This window comes from Phodopus roborovskii, unplaced genomic scaffold (assembly GCF_943737965.1).
Source record: "Phodopus roborovskii unplaced genomic scaffold, PHOROB, whole genome shotgun sequence".
Lineage (NCBI taxonomy): Eukaryota > Metazoa > Chordata > Mammalia > Rodentia > Cricetidae > Phodopus > Phodopus roborovskii.
The window spans coordinates 5,027,476-5,044,086 of record NW_026126576.1 but is presented as its reverse complement, the minus strand read 5'-3'; the positions used below and the strand labels follow the sequence as shown (position 1 = coordinate 5,044,086).

General features: G+C 44.0%; 1 protein-coding gene across 1 annotated transcript in view; it reads left to right on the top strand.

The window, feature by feature from the left end:
- The window catches only part of Pdzrn3 (PDZ domain containing ring finger 3), a 224,289-nt gene extending 208,189 nt beyond the window's left edge, over positions 1-16,100 (top strand). Inside the window, 6 exon segments of the mRNA XM_051203467.1 lie at positions 8,493-8,591; positions 10,083-10,145; positions 11,719-11,820; positions 12,860-12,976; positions 13,673-15,037; positions 15,039-16,100. Coding sequence (XP_051059424.1) covers positions 8,493-8,591; positions 10,083-10,145; positions 11,719-11,820; positions 12,860-12,976; positions 13,673-15,037; positions 15,039-15,230 — 1,938 coding nt within the window. The 3' untranslated portion in view covers positions 15,231-16,100.
- Positions 16,101-16,611: the final 511 nt, after the last annotated feature.

Genomic DNA, 16,611 nt, shown 5'->3' with positions numbered 1-16,611 from the left:
CCTAGAACAGCTGTATCCTTCTTACATCCTTGAGAGCTACCTGATTCTCATTGCAGAAAAGGGTGAAGGTCAATGAAAGTGTAGAATCAGCCAAAACAAAAAAACTGCTCACTGACAGCTAGATATGGACACATCTTAGTATTTGCCACTAAACACACAAGTTGGCATTTTATAACTTAAAGCAACTAAGGGCTCTTTCAGGATACTTGAATATGGGCTCTGATCAAATGTTTCAAGGGAATACCAAGCTGGACAAAACTGAGCAGATTTCATAGAACAGTGGATCTGTTAACATTTACTCTTCAGTCTAGAGTTCTCTAGATACCATAGAAAGAGCAGTGGCCTCCCAGAAGAGACCATTATCCATGGAATGACACTACTGTGTGATGGTCATTACAAGAGGAAGAAGGAGATGTTTTCTTCAGGCTGCCAAGTAATTAAGAAGCTAGATTTATGAAGTAACATAAACACTGTGGCTTGGGGTATTTAGTTACAGTTGGCTTCATGCCAATGGGTTCTTTTGTCCTTTTGAGAAGCAGATAGAAGCAATAGGCTCTCCCCAGAAACACAGTCTTGCCTATAAGATCTTGCACATGGTTTCATTTCATATTCACAGTTCACTGAGATACCAGTATCTATTCAATTTGAACCACCCTCCCTTTTGACATTTGCCCATTGCTAGTTATCACCAGAACCGTAATTTACTTGTAATTTCTCTTCAATTCAGTTAAACTATGGTAGTTCCTATACCACTGCGTCAAGCAGAAAGTCATATCAACTGTCACAGGAAAAAAAAAAAAGTTGATATAATTCAATGCACCAAATAAATATAAGAAAGATGGTGTTATTAAACCCTTGTGTTTACCATGGGTGCCTTCCAAGGACTGGGAGCCAACACTCACTGTGGCTCTCTGTCTTTTCTCAGAAGACTGGGTGTAAGGAGTAAGGTTTTTTCCACCTGCCGCTGGTCTTGTCCCGCTGCTGCACCAGCCCACAGAGACTCTGTATTTGATATAATTCTGTTGGCCAGGTACTAGTTTCTTATAGGCTAGCTCTGTCTTAATTATTAACCCATTTCTATGTATTTCCACGTGGTCTTACCAGGGAGAGGCAGCTAGCGGTTCTGCCTTCTCCAGACTCTCCATCTTGACTTCTCCTTACTACTTCCTCTTTCCTTCTTGTCTCCTGGTCCCTCCTATCTTCCTTTCCTATTGGCCAACAGTGCTTTATTCATTAACCAGTATGAGAAACATATACAGAATGACATCTCCCATCAACTGGGTAAATATCAACAGTGTAAACCTGCCCCAGGCTGACTTTTTCTACCTAAAATGTGCAACTTTCTCAACATCACCAACCTGAGAGCCTCTTGAGTACCCTAGAAACTCATTATTCAGAGTGTGATCCAAGGACTAGCAGCCCTGCTTCCTCTTGGTTTTACAGAGTCTGGGACCCAAAACTACAAGAAAGTCCAAAATTGCATAAAATCCCCATGTGTCTCAGTCCACAGTCCAGTCAGAAAGGTTGCGATTTAGAAGCCATGGGTTCAGGTAACTAAGCCCAAGCTTTCACGGCTCCTTTTTCTCACAAGTCACACCAACAAGATCTGGGTCCTGACATGCCATTCACTGTAGCACCCACATGTGCTGCCAAGTCACTAATGTCTTCCACATTGTCCTACACAGTAAAGTTATCACAGGACAGAAATGGATGAGCCCACCCCCAAGACATGTGACAAGGCAAAGAGACCCTTTCCCAGGGAAAAAGGGGCAGAGACAAAGAGTCCACATCATTGGAATATTCAGTTAAATTAGCGTGCATGTATTTATCAGTCTTTGCTTTCTTTAATTCTTATCTATTATTAGTGTGTACATGTATAAAATATATGTGGCTTCACATGTACCACACCATACGTGTAGAAGCCAGAGGACAACTCCATGGAATCACTTCTCTCCTTCACGTTGATGTGGTTGGAGGACCGAATTTAGGTCTACAGGCTTGCAGAGCAAGCACCTTTACTAGCTAAGCAATGTGGCTAGCTTTCAGAGTCTAGCAAGCTTGGTATTTTCGTGCTAGGAGAGTTTTCCACTGTGCTCATTTTGAAGTCTGTTCTTGGGTTTTTTTGAGCATCTTGTTATATTTAGTCTACCATTTGCCACTTAGAAATACACTGTCAGGAAGTCATCGTTCTGCTTAGACAAAGGAGCCTATAGAACATAAGGACCCTTGAACATTAGCTTAGAATTTCCAAAGCCAGCAAATGAACATGCCCATCCGTAGTCCACTATGTCCTGCATGCAGGTCCATAGCAGGTGAGAAGGCTGTCCCACCTGTGGTCTTTTGCTCATAGTACATTTCATCACTTAAGCACTGTCTCATATAGTGTACCTTTCACTTTTAGGAAAACAGCTGACCTAATTCATGAAAGAGTGAGCATCAGTGAAGGGAAAGTCACAGGGCCAGGTTTGGATAGGGATTCTGTGTGCTGGAGGCTTGGTCTCCAGATTGGTCTTGTGAAGAACCAGCAAACTTTTAAGCAGTTGGGCCTGGTGGGTGGTAATGAGGTCATGGGGGGCTTTGCCTTTAAAGAGATTAAAGGCAGCCTCGAGGGTTGCATTATTACAAAGTAGAGCCACCCAATAGGCTTGTACTCTTGCTTCATACTCTATCGTGTGTTCTCTCCATCTCAAACATGATTCTGCCATGGTGCCCTCTGCTATGCTGTGGTAGAGCCAAGGAGATGCCAGCAGCATACTTTTGTGCCTCCTAAACCATAAGGTACAAGAAAAAGACCTGTTCTGAATAAAGTTCCTAGCCCCAGTCATTCTCTTACAGCAGTATAAGAGAAACATTCAGGGTCTAACTGAGGTTCGCTGTAGGGAATCTCCATTAGAGAACAATGGCTGGACCTCTAGTCTGTGGCCGGATGCATCTGTAGAAGGACACCAAGACAAGTTTACTTGTCAGTTTAATAAGACCAGTGAACAACCCCCTGCTAAGATCTGAATTGACTACAGCAGACCTAGTTTTCAGAAAGATACACAAATACCATCTCTGCTCCTCTAGATTTCTTAGACCAGCTGTCAGTGTCTCTGCTAGGGCCCCACCTGTCTTGTTCCAGATACTGGATCTGATTTCAGGGAGATCAGGTTTGTCTTCAAGTAGAAAGCACATTCTCAATGTAATGCTCATCACCAAAGCTGAATGAGATAAAAGAACAACCGATCCATGCCTGTTATATGTGAGAAAAATATATATGAGTGTGTTGGGATGTTATCAAAGCCAATGCAGAGGGGAAAACAGATGTTCTTTCTTTTAAAGTACACAAAATGATCATATTTAGCTAAGTGTCAAATCCCTGTTATTGTGAAATTGCCTCGCGTTAAAGGGCTTATTCCCAAGTATACCCCAGAGCTGAGCAGCCGAATAATTACCCCTGAATTTTCAGGTACCGAACACCTGCTCCAGGTCTTCCTGCAGGCAATTAAAAAAGAAAATAGATGTCTGATGAAGCCTGTTTTCCATACTCTATTGTTTTAATTTCCCCTGTGATTCTGCAGTGGCGTCCTACCCAGCCTGGGAAGCTGTCACCTGTATTGTTTTTATGATGTCCTTATGAGACCAGGAAGGAAAGGCCAGCTACAGTTTTGATGTGTATACCTGGGGGGCAGGGAGGGGTTCCAAATGATTTTGATTTCTCAGAACAACGGAAGTAGACCAGATGGAATTGGGATGGTCCTGGGGGTACCATGGGAAACTGTAACCAATCTAGAAATTTCCGATTAAAGCTGTAAAGAAAAAGGTGAACATGGCATGTCCTATTCTGGCCGAGTTGGTCTCCTCTTGACTTTCTAAGTGTCACAGAGATCTTCAAGATACTTTGTATGTATGACCAAACCAGGACCTTATGTATTAGAGTTCAGTCCTGCCTAGCATCAAACCCTTGAGAGAAGTTTTCTGGATTATACTACAGTCCAACAGCACCATCATCTACCTCTTTTCTGATAACCCCACCAGAGCACAAGCTCCATGTAAGAGTGGACTCTTTTGTTGCACACTCCCAGATGGTGTCTGAAATAGTCTATGTCCAATATTTTGGCACTTGAATATTCATTGAAGGGAAAAGTAAATATTTTCATGTGAGGAAGGTCTTAAGTAAAACTGTGATCTTGTTAGAGACATCACAGCATCCCATGAGTACATATAGAAACATTTTGGAAAACTGGCTGCCATCCTACTCCAGTAGAGTGAGGAATTTTGAAGAAGCGACTGGACTTCTCAGAGGGGAATAAACCATTTGAGTTGGGTTCGGGGGTGGGGGGGTGTCTTCCAATTGAATTCACTGAGGCTGAAACATAAGCCTTGAATCATGAGGATGGTACAGCCCTCTTAATACTGTTAATTGGAATACCATGTAAGTTTCATCTGAAATGTCAGACCCAGCCACTCATTTTTATCAAACAGTCCATCTAGACCAGTATGCAACAGGATACCAGGGATGGGGCTGGGGTAATCCAGCTAATGCTGATGCATTATTCATACCTGTTTGATTAATGGTCTTCTTTGAAATCCTATCTCCATCATCACAACAGCTACGTATTGATACTCTCTGTGCCTTCAGCTATGAGCCCAATGAGGCTAGGCTGCCTAAGAAATAAACGTTGAAAATTAACCAATTTCCCAGTAACAGTGAAAGCAAAAATTCCTCAAAAGGTCTCATTTAAAAAGAGTAAAGTAGCTGAAAAGCTTGTCCAAGAGAATTCAGCATGTTTATAGCCAATCCAAACTTATGGTTTTGTTAGATCTTTCTTTTGCCTTAAAATCTCAAGCTCATTCAATTTTATTAAGAACATACCATACCTCCATGGCCAGGCTTGATGCTCCTGACATTGTATAATCCATTATTTAGCTATGAATGTCTTTCTGTCATCATCAAGTCAAGGTAAAACATGAATCTATGTGGATCCAAAGACAGTGGGAATCTTATGCTTCCTTCTCTCGAGATCATCAAAAACCTAAGGTCTTTCTAGGTAAGCCACAGCCACTTCTCTAGGATGGGCATCCATCCTGGAGAAATAGTGAATGAGGTTAAACTGCTTTTGTCTAGAGTTTCTAAGAATGTCCAGATAAAGCAAGGAACTATTATAGATAGCCTAAATCCCAGATGCTCTTGTTTACTGCTTGCCATATATGTTGCTGGCACTGGCTCATCCACTACCACAATTCTTATAGAACAAGATGTGAAATTGCTCCCACAATACCATCCTTTAACAAGAATGATGCTGCCATCCTTGTAATTTAAAGACCAAGTTGTAAAGTTTTCTTTTATAGGCAACTGAAGTGGGTGTGGAAAAGAGAACTTTGACATCAAGGCAAGTATTTAGAGCAGATACCTTCTCTGCTGTCCCCTTGCTGATGATCTGTGTCTCATACTGGAGCCAGGAGGACTAGGGAGACCAGTATGTGAAAGAATGGAGTCTGGCCTTACAGCCTGTCAGGGAGATCCAGCCAAACTGAGAATGGGACTGCCTCCATGAAAGTCTGTCTTGGGAGGATTGGTAGCAAGGCTCAAAGACTGAGTACAGGAATCTCTACCTCAGTCTGCTGTTGTGAGGGACCATGTGTTATGTGTTCCAAAATTACCCCTAACTAGGATCAACTATAGTAAAAGAACCTTATTCTCTACCATGCAAATTACAATTAAACAGCTACTGTAGCATCTATTTCAGGTTGAGCACCTGCATCCCAGATGCTTGGGACAAAGAGTGTTTCAGATTTTGAAATATTTGCACATAAACAATGAGGTAAAGATGCTAGGGGCCAGGTCTATTTATGTTTCATGTATACCATATACATAAAGTCCAAAGGAAATTTTAGGGCAATATTTTTAACCCACTTGTGTTTTAATTATTAGCAAACTTGTAAGGTCAGATGGGAAGTCCACCATGTATATTCTTAAATCCCAGATGCTCTTGTTTAGTGCTTTTCTGGATAGGTATTACCAAAATTATATGTCAAAGACTTGATATTGATATTGACGTATTTGGTGCTGGGATAGATGAAGTGAATCCCTTCTATCCCTTTCTTATAAGTCATTTTTTCTACCCAGAAACCCCTAATCCACTACACAGCTCATTTCTATGATATGATTTCCAAACATCTTCCTGGTCTCATATGCCACTCAGTGTAGGTCACAAAGCCATGCCTGACTGTGAGAAAAGATCCCAAGAGCAAGCTTGGCTGCCATGTTGTTGATCTGTGACTGACCAATGCAGGAGTATTTATGTCACCCTATGGACAGCTGGCCTATACTACCTTCACTTAAACAGCCATACCTTTGGTTATCAGGAAATGCCATAGAATTTTCTACATACTTTCCTCAGTTTCTGTGAATTCTTCATTTTGATCATGAATCACAGTTCAAGGAGTACTGGAATCTAAAGCACACCAGGGCTGCAGCATCTTTACCATCTCGGAAGTCATGCAGATTAGCCTCCCTCACATTGAACCCTACTGGAAGTAGAATTTCAACACTGGTTCTCTCTCTCTCCTTTGTCTCCCTCCAACCTTCCCTGTGGTCTTGCTTTTCTCTCCAGCCTGTTCCAGGATCATGGATCCTGCCAGTAGAAGCCCAAAGCTCAGTGGCAGCATTTAATCTGCTCCTGTCCAGGGAGATCTGAGCTGCTAATCATGAAATTTCACTGATTCAGGGTGTCCGCTCTGGAATGTCCAGAAAGACAGTCCCAGTCAGGCTACAACCCAATGAGGATGCCTGAGAGGTGTTTTGAAACCTACAAGTGTGATGTGCCACTTGTATTTGTGGGGTGAAAACTAATAATTCCAAAGGATCTGGATATTGCCTTCATGATTAAATACACCCCTTAAAACCAGCCTGACTGGCATACTCACAGATGAGGAAGAAAATTCCTATCTAATGCAACTAAAGTATCAGAAATTAAGAGTTTCATTTAGTGAGAATTTACCATACTGTTAGAGCTATCATTAGGAAGTCATTGAATTAATTAACTTATCAGCAATCAGAAAATAAACTAACAGCATCTTATTAAGGAGGGCTGCTCTGCACAAACAGCTTGTTGTAACCACTGGTTACTTGTTGTGACCCAAACACAATTATTAAACTGCCATTCACTGTGGGTCAGGCCCAGTGCTGGGAGCACTGTGTGTGCCTCATCTCCATGCCCCACATGTGCTAGTGAGCACATAAAGGCTTAGGCAAATCAACAAGCCTGTGATAAAGCTTCTAGATGAAGATAGACCAGGGGCTTGCATATATGCCTGCCTTCATAACCACTTTACACGAGACAGATGAGCCAGTGAAAAGTCCTCATACTGGCCTATGGAGTACCACCTCTCCTGGCCCAGCCCCACATCCACAGTCACCAAACTGACCCACAGCTTTCTTCTTTATTTGCCAAGGCTTTGACCACAGTGGTCTTTTTTGCCCCCTGTTCTGCTTTGAAGGTATCAGCGGTGTTGGGCACTTTGTCTTTCATGAGAGAAAGACTGCTATGCCCTTCTCACATCCCAGGAAGGGCCTCTAGAGATGCCACTTGTAAATGGCTCTGACAGAGTGGCCTGTACACCTCATCTCAGAGCCCTTCCCACACCTCTGCTTACCCAGCAAAAACTATAAGAAAATCAGACCAGAGATTTGGCTGAATAACTTATTAGCAGGTGGTCCCTCAAACTGACCCACAGCTTGCAGCTGCATAAACCCTACATGAGTCACTGGCAGACTAAGTGGCAAGGTGAGCAGGCTTGTAAACCCTGGCAGGCAACCTGAAGTACCCTCCCAGAACCCCCAAGTTTTTCAGAGTTCTGACTTCATTCCAAAGTGCAGACTAATTGGCACAAACAATAACATCGCCTGTCATCGAGTGTCCCGGTGTTGGGTTCAGTTTGCTTTTTATCTTATTTAATTTGCAGTAACAGCGGCTGAAGCTAATTTTCGACTGTAAATATCACAGCTGTTGTAGAAGGCATTAATTGCACACTATCACGTTACTTGGATCAATTTATGCGTAATCTGTTTGCAAGTTCTACGCCTGTGCATATTAAGGGGCACAGCATGAGATAATCTAACTGAACATGCTGGAAACATTTGTACCAAAGTGGCTGGAGCATTCAGGGTGTGGAAATATTATTGTTTGTGGCAGACATTGAAAGAATGCTTTTTAAAAGCCCTACCCCTGAGGTCTTGACGCTGACTGAAATATGGGTAATTTTTCTTGGGGAAGATCAATAAAATAACTATTTTCAAAATGACTTTATATTGACTGAGAGGTCAGAAATGCCCAGGGCATTGATCCCATGTCCATAATCACTTTTTGTTCACTAAGTTAACTGGCTCTACACAGTTGAATGCAAAGAAATCCAGTTCATCATTTAAACCAAATATTTTCAAAGGCTTTGACATGCTTCCAGCTCTCCTTGCCTGCTGGAGTCTCACAGAAAAGGTTTTCTTTGTCTAGGAAGTGGGCCTCTACAGGATGAACAGCCAGGACAAGCTGGGCCTCACCGTGTGCTACCGGACGGATGATGAAGATGATATTGGGATCTATATAAGTGAGGTACGAAGGCTAAGTTTTGAAAATTAGCCTCTCAAAGCCAAAAGAGTCAGGTTTTGCTTTTCCTCATATTTGTTCACACACCCTAGACCTAGTTCCTCAAGAGTATCTTTGGAAAGATAAAGAATACATGCCCCCTTCATCACACTCCATGGAGTCACATCTTTACGCAGAGGTTAAGTTCTAATGTTGGCACATAAGGCAAAATTACCCCTGAGAAGCCGCAAACCAACCATAAAATGGAGTCGTTTACATGGTTTGTGTGCTCACCCCCGAGGGAAGAGCAAAGCAGCCTCACATCTCCCAACTCCAGTGTAATGGTAGACAGAATGGCTTGTATATTTTAAAGCCCCTTCCCAACTTTCATAGTGTACACAGTTGAGTTCATATACATCAAACATAACTTAATGTGGACTTATCAAAGTATGAAGATGAAAGATGCAGTGATCTTTCTAGAAGACACAGAATAGAGAAATTGATTTTGATATGAATACTTTTCCTATGCATGCTTCCTTTCTTGTAGTTGCAGAAACCCAATTTCCTAAAGAAATCAAATCTGTCTCTATGGGCTGAGCCAAGAGCCGTATCTGCTATAGACTTCACAGTCAACTCATTCGATAAGCACCATCTACCAAGCTCTGCATGTCACATCAGCGTGTTTTAGGGCACCCCTGCCATCCTCAGCCCTGCTTGCCCCAATTATACATTTCACTTCTAAAGCTATCTTCCAAAATTTAATAATAAAGATTTGGTGTAAAACCATCAAAGAACGACTGCCAGACAGCATACCTGAGGGTGCACTTTCACCTACTCCGTGTCGCTGACTTGTTTCTAATTACTCTGTGCAACAGGAAGCACCTTTGCCACTTCACCAGCTCAGGTCTGCAGCTCTGAGCCCAGTCCTCTGTCGCAACACTGCCAGGCAGCGTTCTGAGAGGCTCTGGGAAGCCCATGGAACAGATTCGTCCATTTCTCCCTGTGCACAGTGCTAAGTCCTGTGTGAAAATCTGTGCAACACAGAAAGGCAGGGATGGGTATGACAGTATATTAGAGATGACCTTTGAAAAATGCCTGTGTTCAGTTAAGTAACAGGGAGGACTCAAGGGGTAGGAGAGAGGCATCCTTATGTTTCATGTTCTGAACATACCATATATACTTGAGGTTGCATTGTTAAAATGGCACTTGGACTTGTCCTGTCAACTCTGTCTTTAAGTAAATATGAAAAATTATGGTCACACAAGAGTAGAGAGATTGTCTGTTTGTAATCTCTTAGAGGAAATATTACCATCTATTCACAAAATGACTTTAAAATGTACCTGACTAGAAAATTAGCCATTCTGCTAACTATGTATAAACCAGCATTGATCTGAAAGGGTATATTTTTTCATATATATTGCATTGTAATAAATATATATTAATATATTTTAATAAAAAAAAAAAAAAGAAAAATGCCTGTGCCTGTGTTCATGCTGAGGTGTCCACTGTGTGTTTCAGATTGACCCTAACAGCATCGCAGCTAAGGATGGACGCATCCGTGAAGGAGACCGCATCATCCAGGTTGGTTTCCTTTCTGCTGATGCATATATATTCAGCAAACAAGTGAGTTCTAGGAGTAAGTTGAGGTTGGAAATGCAGGAGAAGTTAAGGACAGGAATCAGGAATTCAGCTGTGCTGTGAGACCAACCCTGTGTGCTTTGTGAATGAGACTAATTAGCCAATCACATGCAAAGGGTGAAGTGAAACCAGACCCAAATGTCCCATTTTTTGGACCAAATACCTCTGAGAAGTGTAAAATTTTGGAATTCAATGTTTACCTGTCCTGTTAACTCAGTTCTAAGGGTGACATCTACCTTGAATCCTATTGTTCCAAGAAGTCAAAATAAGACTGCTTACTTCTTCCAGCTAGAATCTTTTTTATTGGTGGAGGGTGGAAACTAGGGAGTAGGGAGTGTTCATGTACCAGGACGGTATCAAACTCACTACATAAAGATGATCCCGAACTTCTGATCTTCCTGCCTCCACCTCTTGCACAGGTGGTTTTAGTGTGGTGCTGAGAATGGAATGCAGGGCTTCATTCATGCTGAACAAGCATTCTATCCTCTGCAAAACATAGCTGGCCCCATAGTTATTTGTAGGGTCGCAGAGCCTTGGCTGTATTGTGTCCAACAGGCTTTGCTTTCTACGTCTTCTCATTTTTACTTTCATGTCTCTAGTCTACTAGCTTATTTGTCTCATTTCATGTGCCACTATGTACGATTTTGGTTTCCTACCCCACTCCGTATTCTATTTATTCAGCCTTTAGCCAAAGTCTTGGCAGTTGAGTTTCCCTACGAAAGAGACCCAAGACCTTCACACCTGAGGGCCATCATCCTCAACATACAATCTTTTGTTGCTACAGTTTTCTCTGAACCATTACAATTGAAAACAGGAAATGGAAGTAGTAAGGGGTGCGCCAGAGAAAGACCTGCCTGGGCTGCAGATGTACCATTCCCTGTAATCACTGTGTAAGCAAACTGGATAGTGACAACCAGTAGTGCCTCTGCTTTGCCACCTCTTGGTGCTTTGACATAAAGCGGCAAAGTCAGATGACGGGCTCGAATTCCAGGTCACTGAGACCTGCTGTGGTATCCCTGGAGGGATATCAGCCCAGGAACTAAAATTTGCTGAGACATGCAAGTAGACACTGCCAGTGGGTTGTCAATGGGAAGGTAAAAGAGTCCCTCCCACTTGACTCTCCATCCTGCCTGATAAACTAGGCGCATGCAGTCTGTGTATATACACCCGTTCCCTCTTCTCTGCTCCTCATGATCCCAGCATCCATCCTGTTGCTTTTCTCCCCTGTGCTAAATAGGACATGCCTGTTATGTAAGTTCTTCTTTATCCTCCTGCCCAAATACAATGTCAGATTCCAGGGCTCAGATGTGTCCGGAGCAGCAGGGGTTTTCTGGACTATCCTGGTCCTTCACATCAAGGCTATCTCCAGCTAAGCAAGGCCTTTCTTTCCTAAATCAGCATTGTTTAAAAGCTAAATGGAATTTGCATGTTATGACTGTAAGAGGTGGTGATGGCAGTTCTGTTCCATCCAATCATGTCCCTTTCTATCTGTCCCCACCTGTCCTTGTGCTTTTAGATTAATGGGATAGAAGTACAGAACCGTGAAGAGGCTGTGGCTCTTCTAACCAGTGAAGAAAATAAGAACTTTTCATTGCTGATTGCAAGGCCTGAACTCCAGGTAAACCAATGTCCTATGAATTAAATAGGTGGATTTCTGTAGTCAAAACTGAACTCCCAAACCTTGCAGAACAATGCCAGAGTATCACATCTGAGCGTACAGGTGCTTGCCACCTGGAAGGTAGTTGAACTTGCTGTGATTTGGGATCCATTCAAAGGTTTAACCACCTTACTGGGCCCCATCACAGTTTGACTAATGAAGGAATCATAGCAGGATTTACAGATGTCCCTTGAAGCCTGGAGCTAAGTCCCACTGATTAGCACATTGCAGAGAAATGAAAAAGAAAGGAATTGAGTCTTTCAAATAGCAACTAATGGCATTAACCAGTGAGTCTGAATATAAAATAGCAGAGCAGGGGAGGGGGTATATGAGGCTTCCCCAGTGTGGTGGAGGGTTATGGAGGGAGTCTCCAGTCTGAGGAGGGGGTAGTTTTCCAGCCTATAGAGCAGGGGTTCTCAACTTGTGAATCACAGCACCTTTGGGAGTTGCATGTCATGATTCATGACAGTAGCAAGATTACAGTTATGAAATAGCAATTAGATAATTTTATGGAAAAGGTTGCAGCATTAAAAAGGTTGAAAGCCACTGCTATAGAGTCCCTGCATTTTCGTGATTCCTGGAGAGAGGCCTACAATTCTTTCCAGATATAATGTCAGCTTCCTTGAAAGAAAGCTCTTCTGTGGTATATTAAGTCAATTACTTTTCTCCTTGCTGTGACAAAATACCTGTCCAAAGCAACTTCAGGAAAGAAGGGCCTATTTTAATTCAGTTTGAAGATACAGTCCAGCATGACAGGGAAGGCCAAGCAGGGTGTGAGGTGGCCATCTGCCTTGTGCTCAGTCATGAAGCAGAGAGAGGAGTCTGGAAGGCAGCTTGATTTCTTCTGTTCTATGACTACTGCCCAAATTCAGAGGAGCTCCTCCATCTCCAGCTAACCCTTCTGGAAATACTCTATGGCATAGATGTGTCTCTGTGGTGATTTCTAAGTTCAAGCTAATAATAAAGCCTTTCACATGTGTGTTGGCCATTCTTCTCCTAGCTGGACGAGGGCTGGATGGATGATGACAGGAACGACTTTCTGGACGATTTACACATGGACATGCTTGAGGAACAACATCATCAGGCCATGCAGTTCACAGCCAGTGTGCTCCAACAGGTAAAGCCTGGGCCAGCCCCACACCACCACAACTGAGGAGCACGCCCACCTCAGAAAAACCTCTGCCTAAGAGCTTTGCTACCTGAGCATGAGGGGGATGCAAGCAGAGAGGTTCCCTCACCAACCTCTTCCCTGGAAATCACCACATAGTTACATAGTGAATTCCAAACTCACAGCAGTCAAGCTCCCAGGTGCTGGGATTACAGGCACATACCGCCTCACCTAGATTATGAAGCACTTGTGGTTGAGAAACCAAAGCAGAGACATTGGTACCACCGATTTGGTGTTCACTAAGAAAATGTATGCATCAGTGTTTACTGAGATCAGAGGAAATTAAGTCTTGCCCTTGAAAGTAAAGCAATTCTGTGTTTAGCCTGAGCTGCTCAGAGCCCTGCAGCTCCTACCTGCGCCACTGTCAGAGTCCTAATCACCTACTTGAGTCTCTCAGAAGTGCGTGTGTGTCCAATATCATCTCCCCATTTTATAGATTGGAAAAGCGAGAATGCACAGAATTAGAGCTGGCCACTTCCTGGGTTCTAGGCCACTCAAATGCTGCAGGTCAGCCTTAGAATATTAGAATTCAATTCAACTCCTGTCCTACACATAAAGGTCACACTGGGACCGACCTCCCCCCCACGCCCCTCGAGATTTCTGTCACCATGATCCAGTTGTTTTTGTCATTTTTCTCTGATATAGAAGAAGCATGAGGAAGATGGTGGCACCACCGACACAGCCACCATCTTATCCAACCAGCACGAGAAAGACAGCGGTGTGGGGCGGACAGATGAGAGCACGCGTAACGATGAGAGCTCTGAACAGGAGAACAATGGCGAAGATGGTGCGGTGTCCTCCAACCCGCTGGCGGGCCAGAGGAAGCTGACCTGCAGCCAGGACACCCTAGGCAGTGGTGACCTGCCTTTCAGCAATGAATCATTCATTTCCGCAGACTGTACCGATGGGGACTACCTGGGCATCCCAGTGGACGAGTGTGAGCGTTTTCGCGAGCTGCTGGAGCTCAAGTGCCAGGTGCAGAGCAGCAGCCCCTACAGCCTGTATTACCCCAGCAGTCCACTGGACGCCGCTGGCAAGAGTGACCCTGAGAGTGTGGACAAGGAGCTGGAGCTACTCAACGAGGAGCTGCGCAGCATCGAGCTGGAGTGCCTGAGCATCGTGCGTGCACACAAGATGCAGCAGCTTAAGGAGCAGTACCGTGAGTCCTGGATGCTGCACCACAGTGGCTTCCGCAACTACAACACCAGCGTGGATGTGCGCCGCCATGAGCTCTCGGACATCACTGAGCTTCCCGAGAAGTCAGACAAGGATAGCTCGAGCGCCTACAACACTGGGGAGAGCTGCCGGAGTACCCCACTCACCCTGGAGATCTCCCCGGACAACTCCCTACGGAGGATGGCTGAGGGAAGTAGCGAAGGGGCCACGGCCAACATTGAAGCTTACAGACCATCCCCCAAGAATCTACTTGCCATCACTGAGGATCCTGAAGTAAGCTCCCCAAACTACAGCTCTAGTGCCAAAGAGCTGGACCCCAGCCAGGCCTTGGAGAGCAAAGAACGCCGAGTTAGTGATGGCAGCAGAAGCCCCACCGCCAGCCCAAAGCTGGGCAGTGCCTACCTGCCCTCATACCACCACTCCCCGTACAAGCACGCGCACATCCCAGCGCATGCACAGCACTACCAGAGCTACATGCATCTGATCCAGCAGAAGTCGGCCGTGGAGTATGCGCAAAGCCAGATGAGCCTGGTGAGCATGTGCAAGGACTTGAACTCCTCTAACTCAGCGGAACCGAGGATGGAATGGAAAGTCAAGATCCGCAGTGATGGAACACGCTACATTACCAAAAGGCCAGTGCGTGACCGGCTGCTGCGGGAGCGTGCGCTGAAGATCCGCGAGGAACGCAGTGGCCTGACCACGGATGACGATGCTATGAGTGAGATGAAGATGGGGCGCTACTGGAGCAAGGAGGAGCGCAAACAACATCTGGTGAAGGCCAAGGAGCAGAGAAGGAGGCGCGAGTTTATGATGCAGAGCAGGCTGGATTGTCTGGAAGGAGCAGCAGGCGGCTGACGACAGGAAGGAGATGAACATCCTGGAACTGAGCCACAAAAAGATGATGAAGAAGAGGAACAAAAAGATCTTTGACAATTGGATGACCATCCAAGAACTCTTAACCCACGGCACGAAATCGCCAGACGGCACTAGGGTATACAATTCCTTCCTGTCGGTGACTACTGTTTAACTCTCACTGTGTATAGACGAGAGACCACTACCGTTGGGGTAGACATCCCTGCCTCGTTCAATGCGGCAAGTTTTTTTGTATATATAAGCCCGGCCATCATGTTGATAGTCTAAATTTGCCACTCCTACAACTTTGGGTGTCCTGGCTCTGTTTTCAGTGGAGGGAAAATACACCCTTACTCTCTTAGAAGGCAATATTAACAAGCAGCTTTTTTTCAAATAGCAATGGTAATTTTTTACTTGTTAACCTTTTTTCATAAAGTGTTTAAATTTCCAAAAGATCTTTTATTAAGCATACTTTCACAGAATAATTTGTTTAAACTATATTCATATAAAAGAAGGTGAAACACGCTTTTTTTCTGCCTAAAACACAAAATGCAACTGCCAGTATGTATTTTTAATGGGACCCTATTTTGTAATGTCACTTCACTGAAATGTGTTTCATACAAGTCAACATTCATTCATTCATTCATACATCTTATATCAGTTGTGGTTGCAACACAAACCCACCAAAGTCTGGTGATCTCACACACACACAGCACACAATGTTTCCAGTCAGGATATCCATTTTTAACATGTTTCTGGTTAAGGTTCCCAAGGAGCGTGTCGAGGTTTTAACAGAAAGCAAAATTTCCTGCAGCTTTATGGACGCTTGAAGCATGTTTGCGAATATTGCCGCCTGTCGGAAGAATTTGCATGTACAGGGAAGTTGTGGATGGAGACAGTTTGTGGAGTTTTAAGTGCTCATTGTTGTAGACCTTTGCTTTGTAGATTGGAAGGGACAGACTTAACCAAGCAAGTTCACAGAGTCACGATTAGTTACAAACATCAAGTAAAATGAAGTTAAAATAAATTATTATTTTCTATTTGATATGTTTTGACATGAGTGCTTGTTTTACAGTGTTGATGCCTGACCCATTCTTGGTTGCCTCACCTGCTGCTTCTTAAGTCTTTCAAACAGTCTGATTCCTTGGCTCACCCTGGAGCCCAGTGACAGATGAAAAAGCAAGGTCTCGTGGCAAAGAATATGGAATGAAATCTACCATATGCTCCTGGGCTTTGACAGCTTGCCTCTCAGGACACTTCCCCCTAGCCCAGTATCCTGGGATAGGAAAGCCTGTGGGCAAGCATCTCAGCCAGGGCAGGGTGCTATTCGTGAGCGAACTGCTTTGTGTTTCCTCACACACTACTCTCTGCCCATTCTAGGGAACATCTTATCCAGCTTTCCACCTCTTGAAATGTGCCTGTCCACCGGGCAAAAGTTTCATAGCACAACACAGGTCACTAAAGTAGCTGGTCTCGGAAACTGGTTTCTTTTAGGCTTCTGTGACTGTCAAGGTACTGAGTAAAGGACCTGCTACCAGTGTTCCCTAATTACAGTG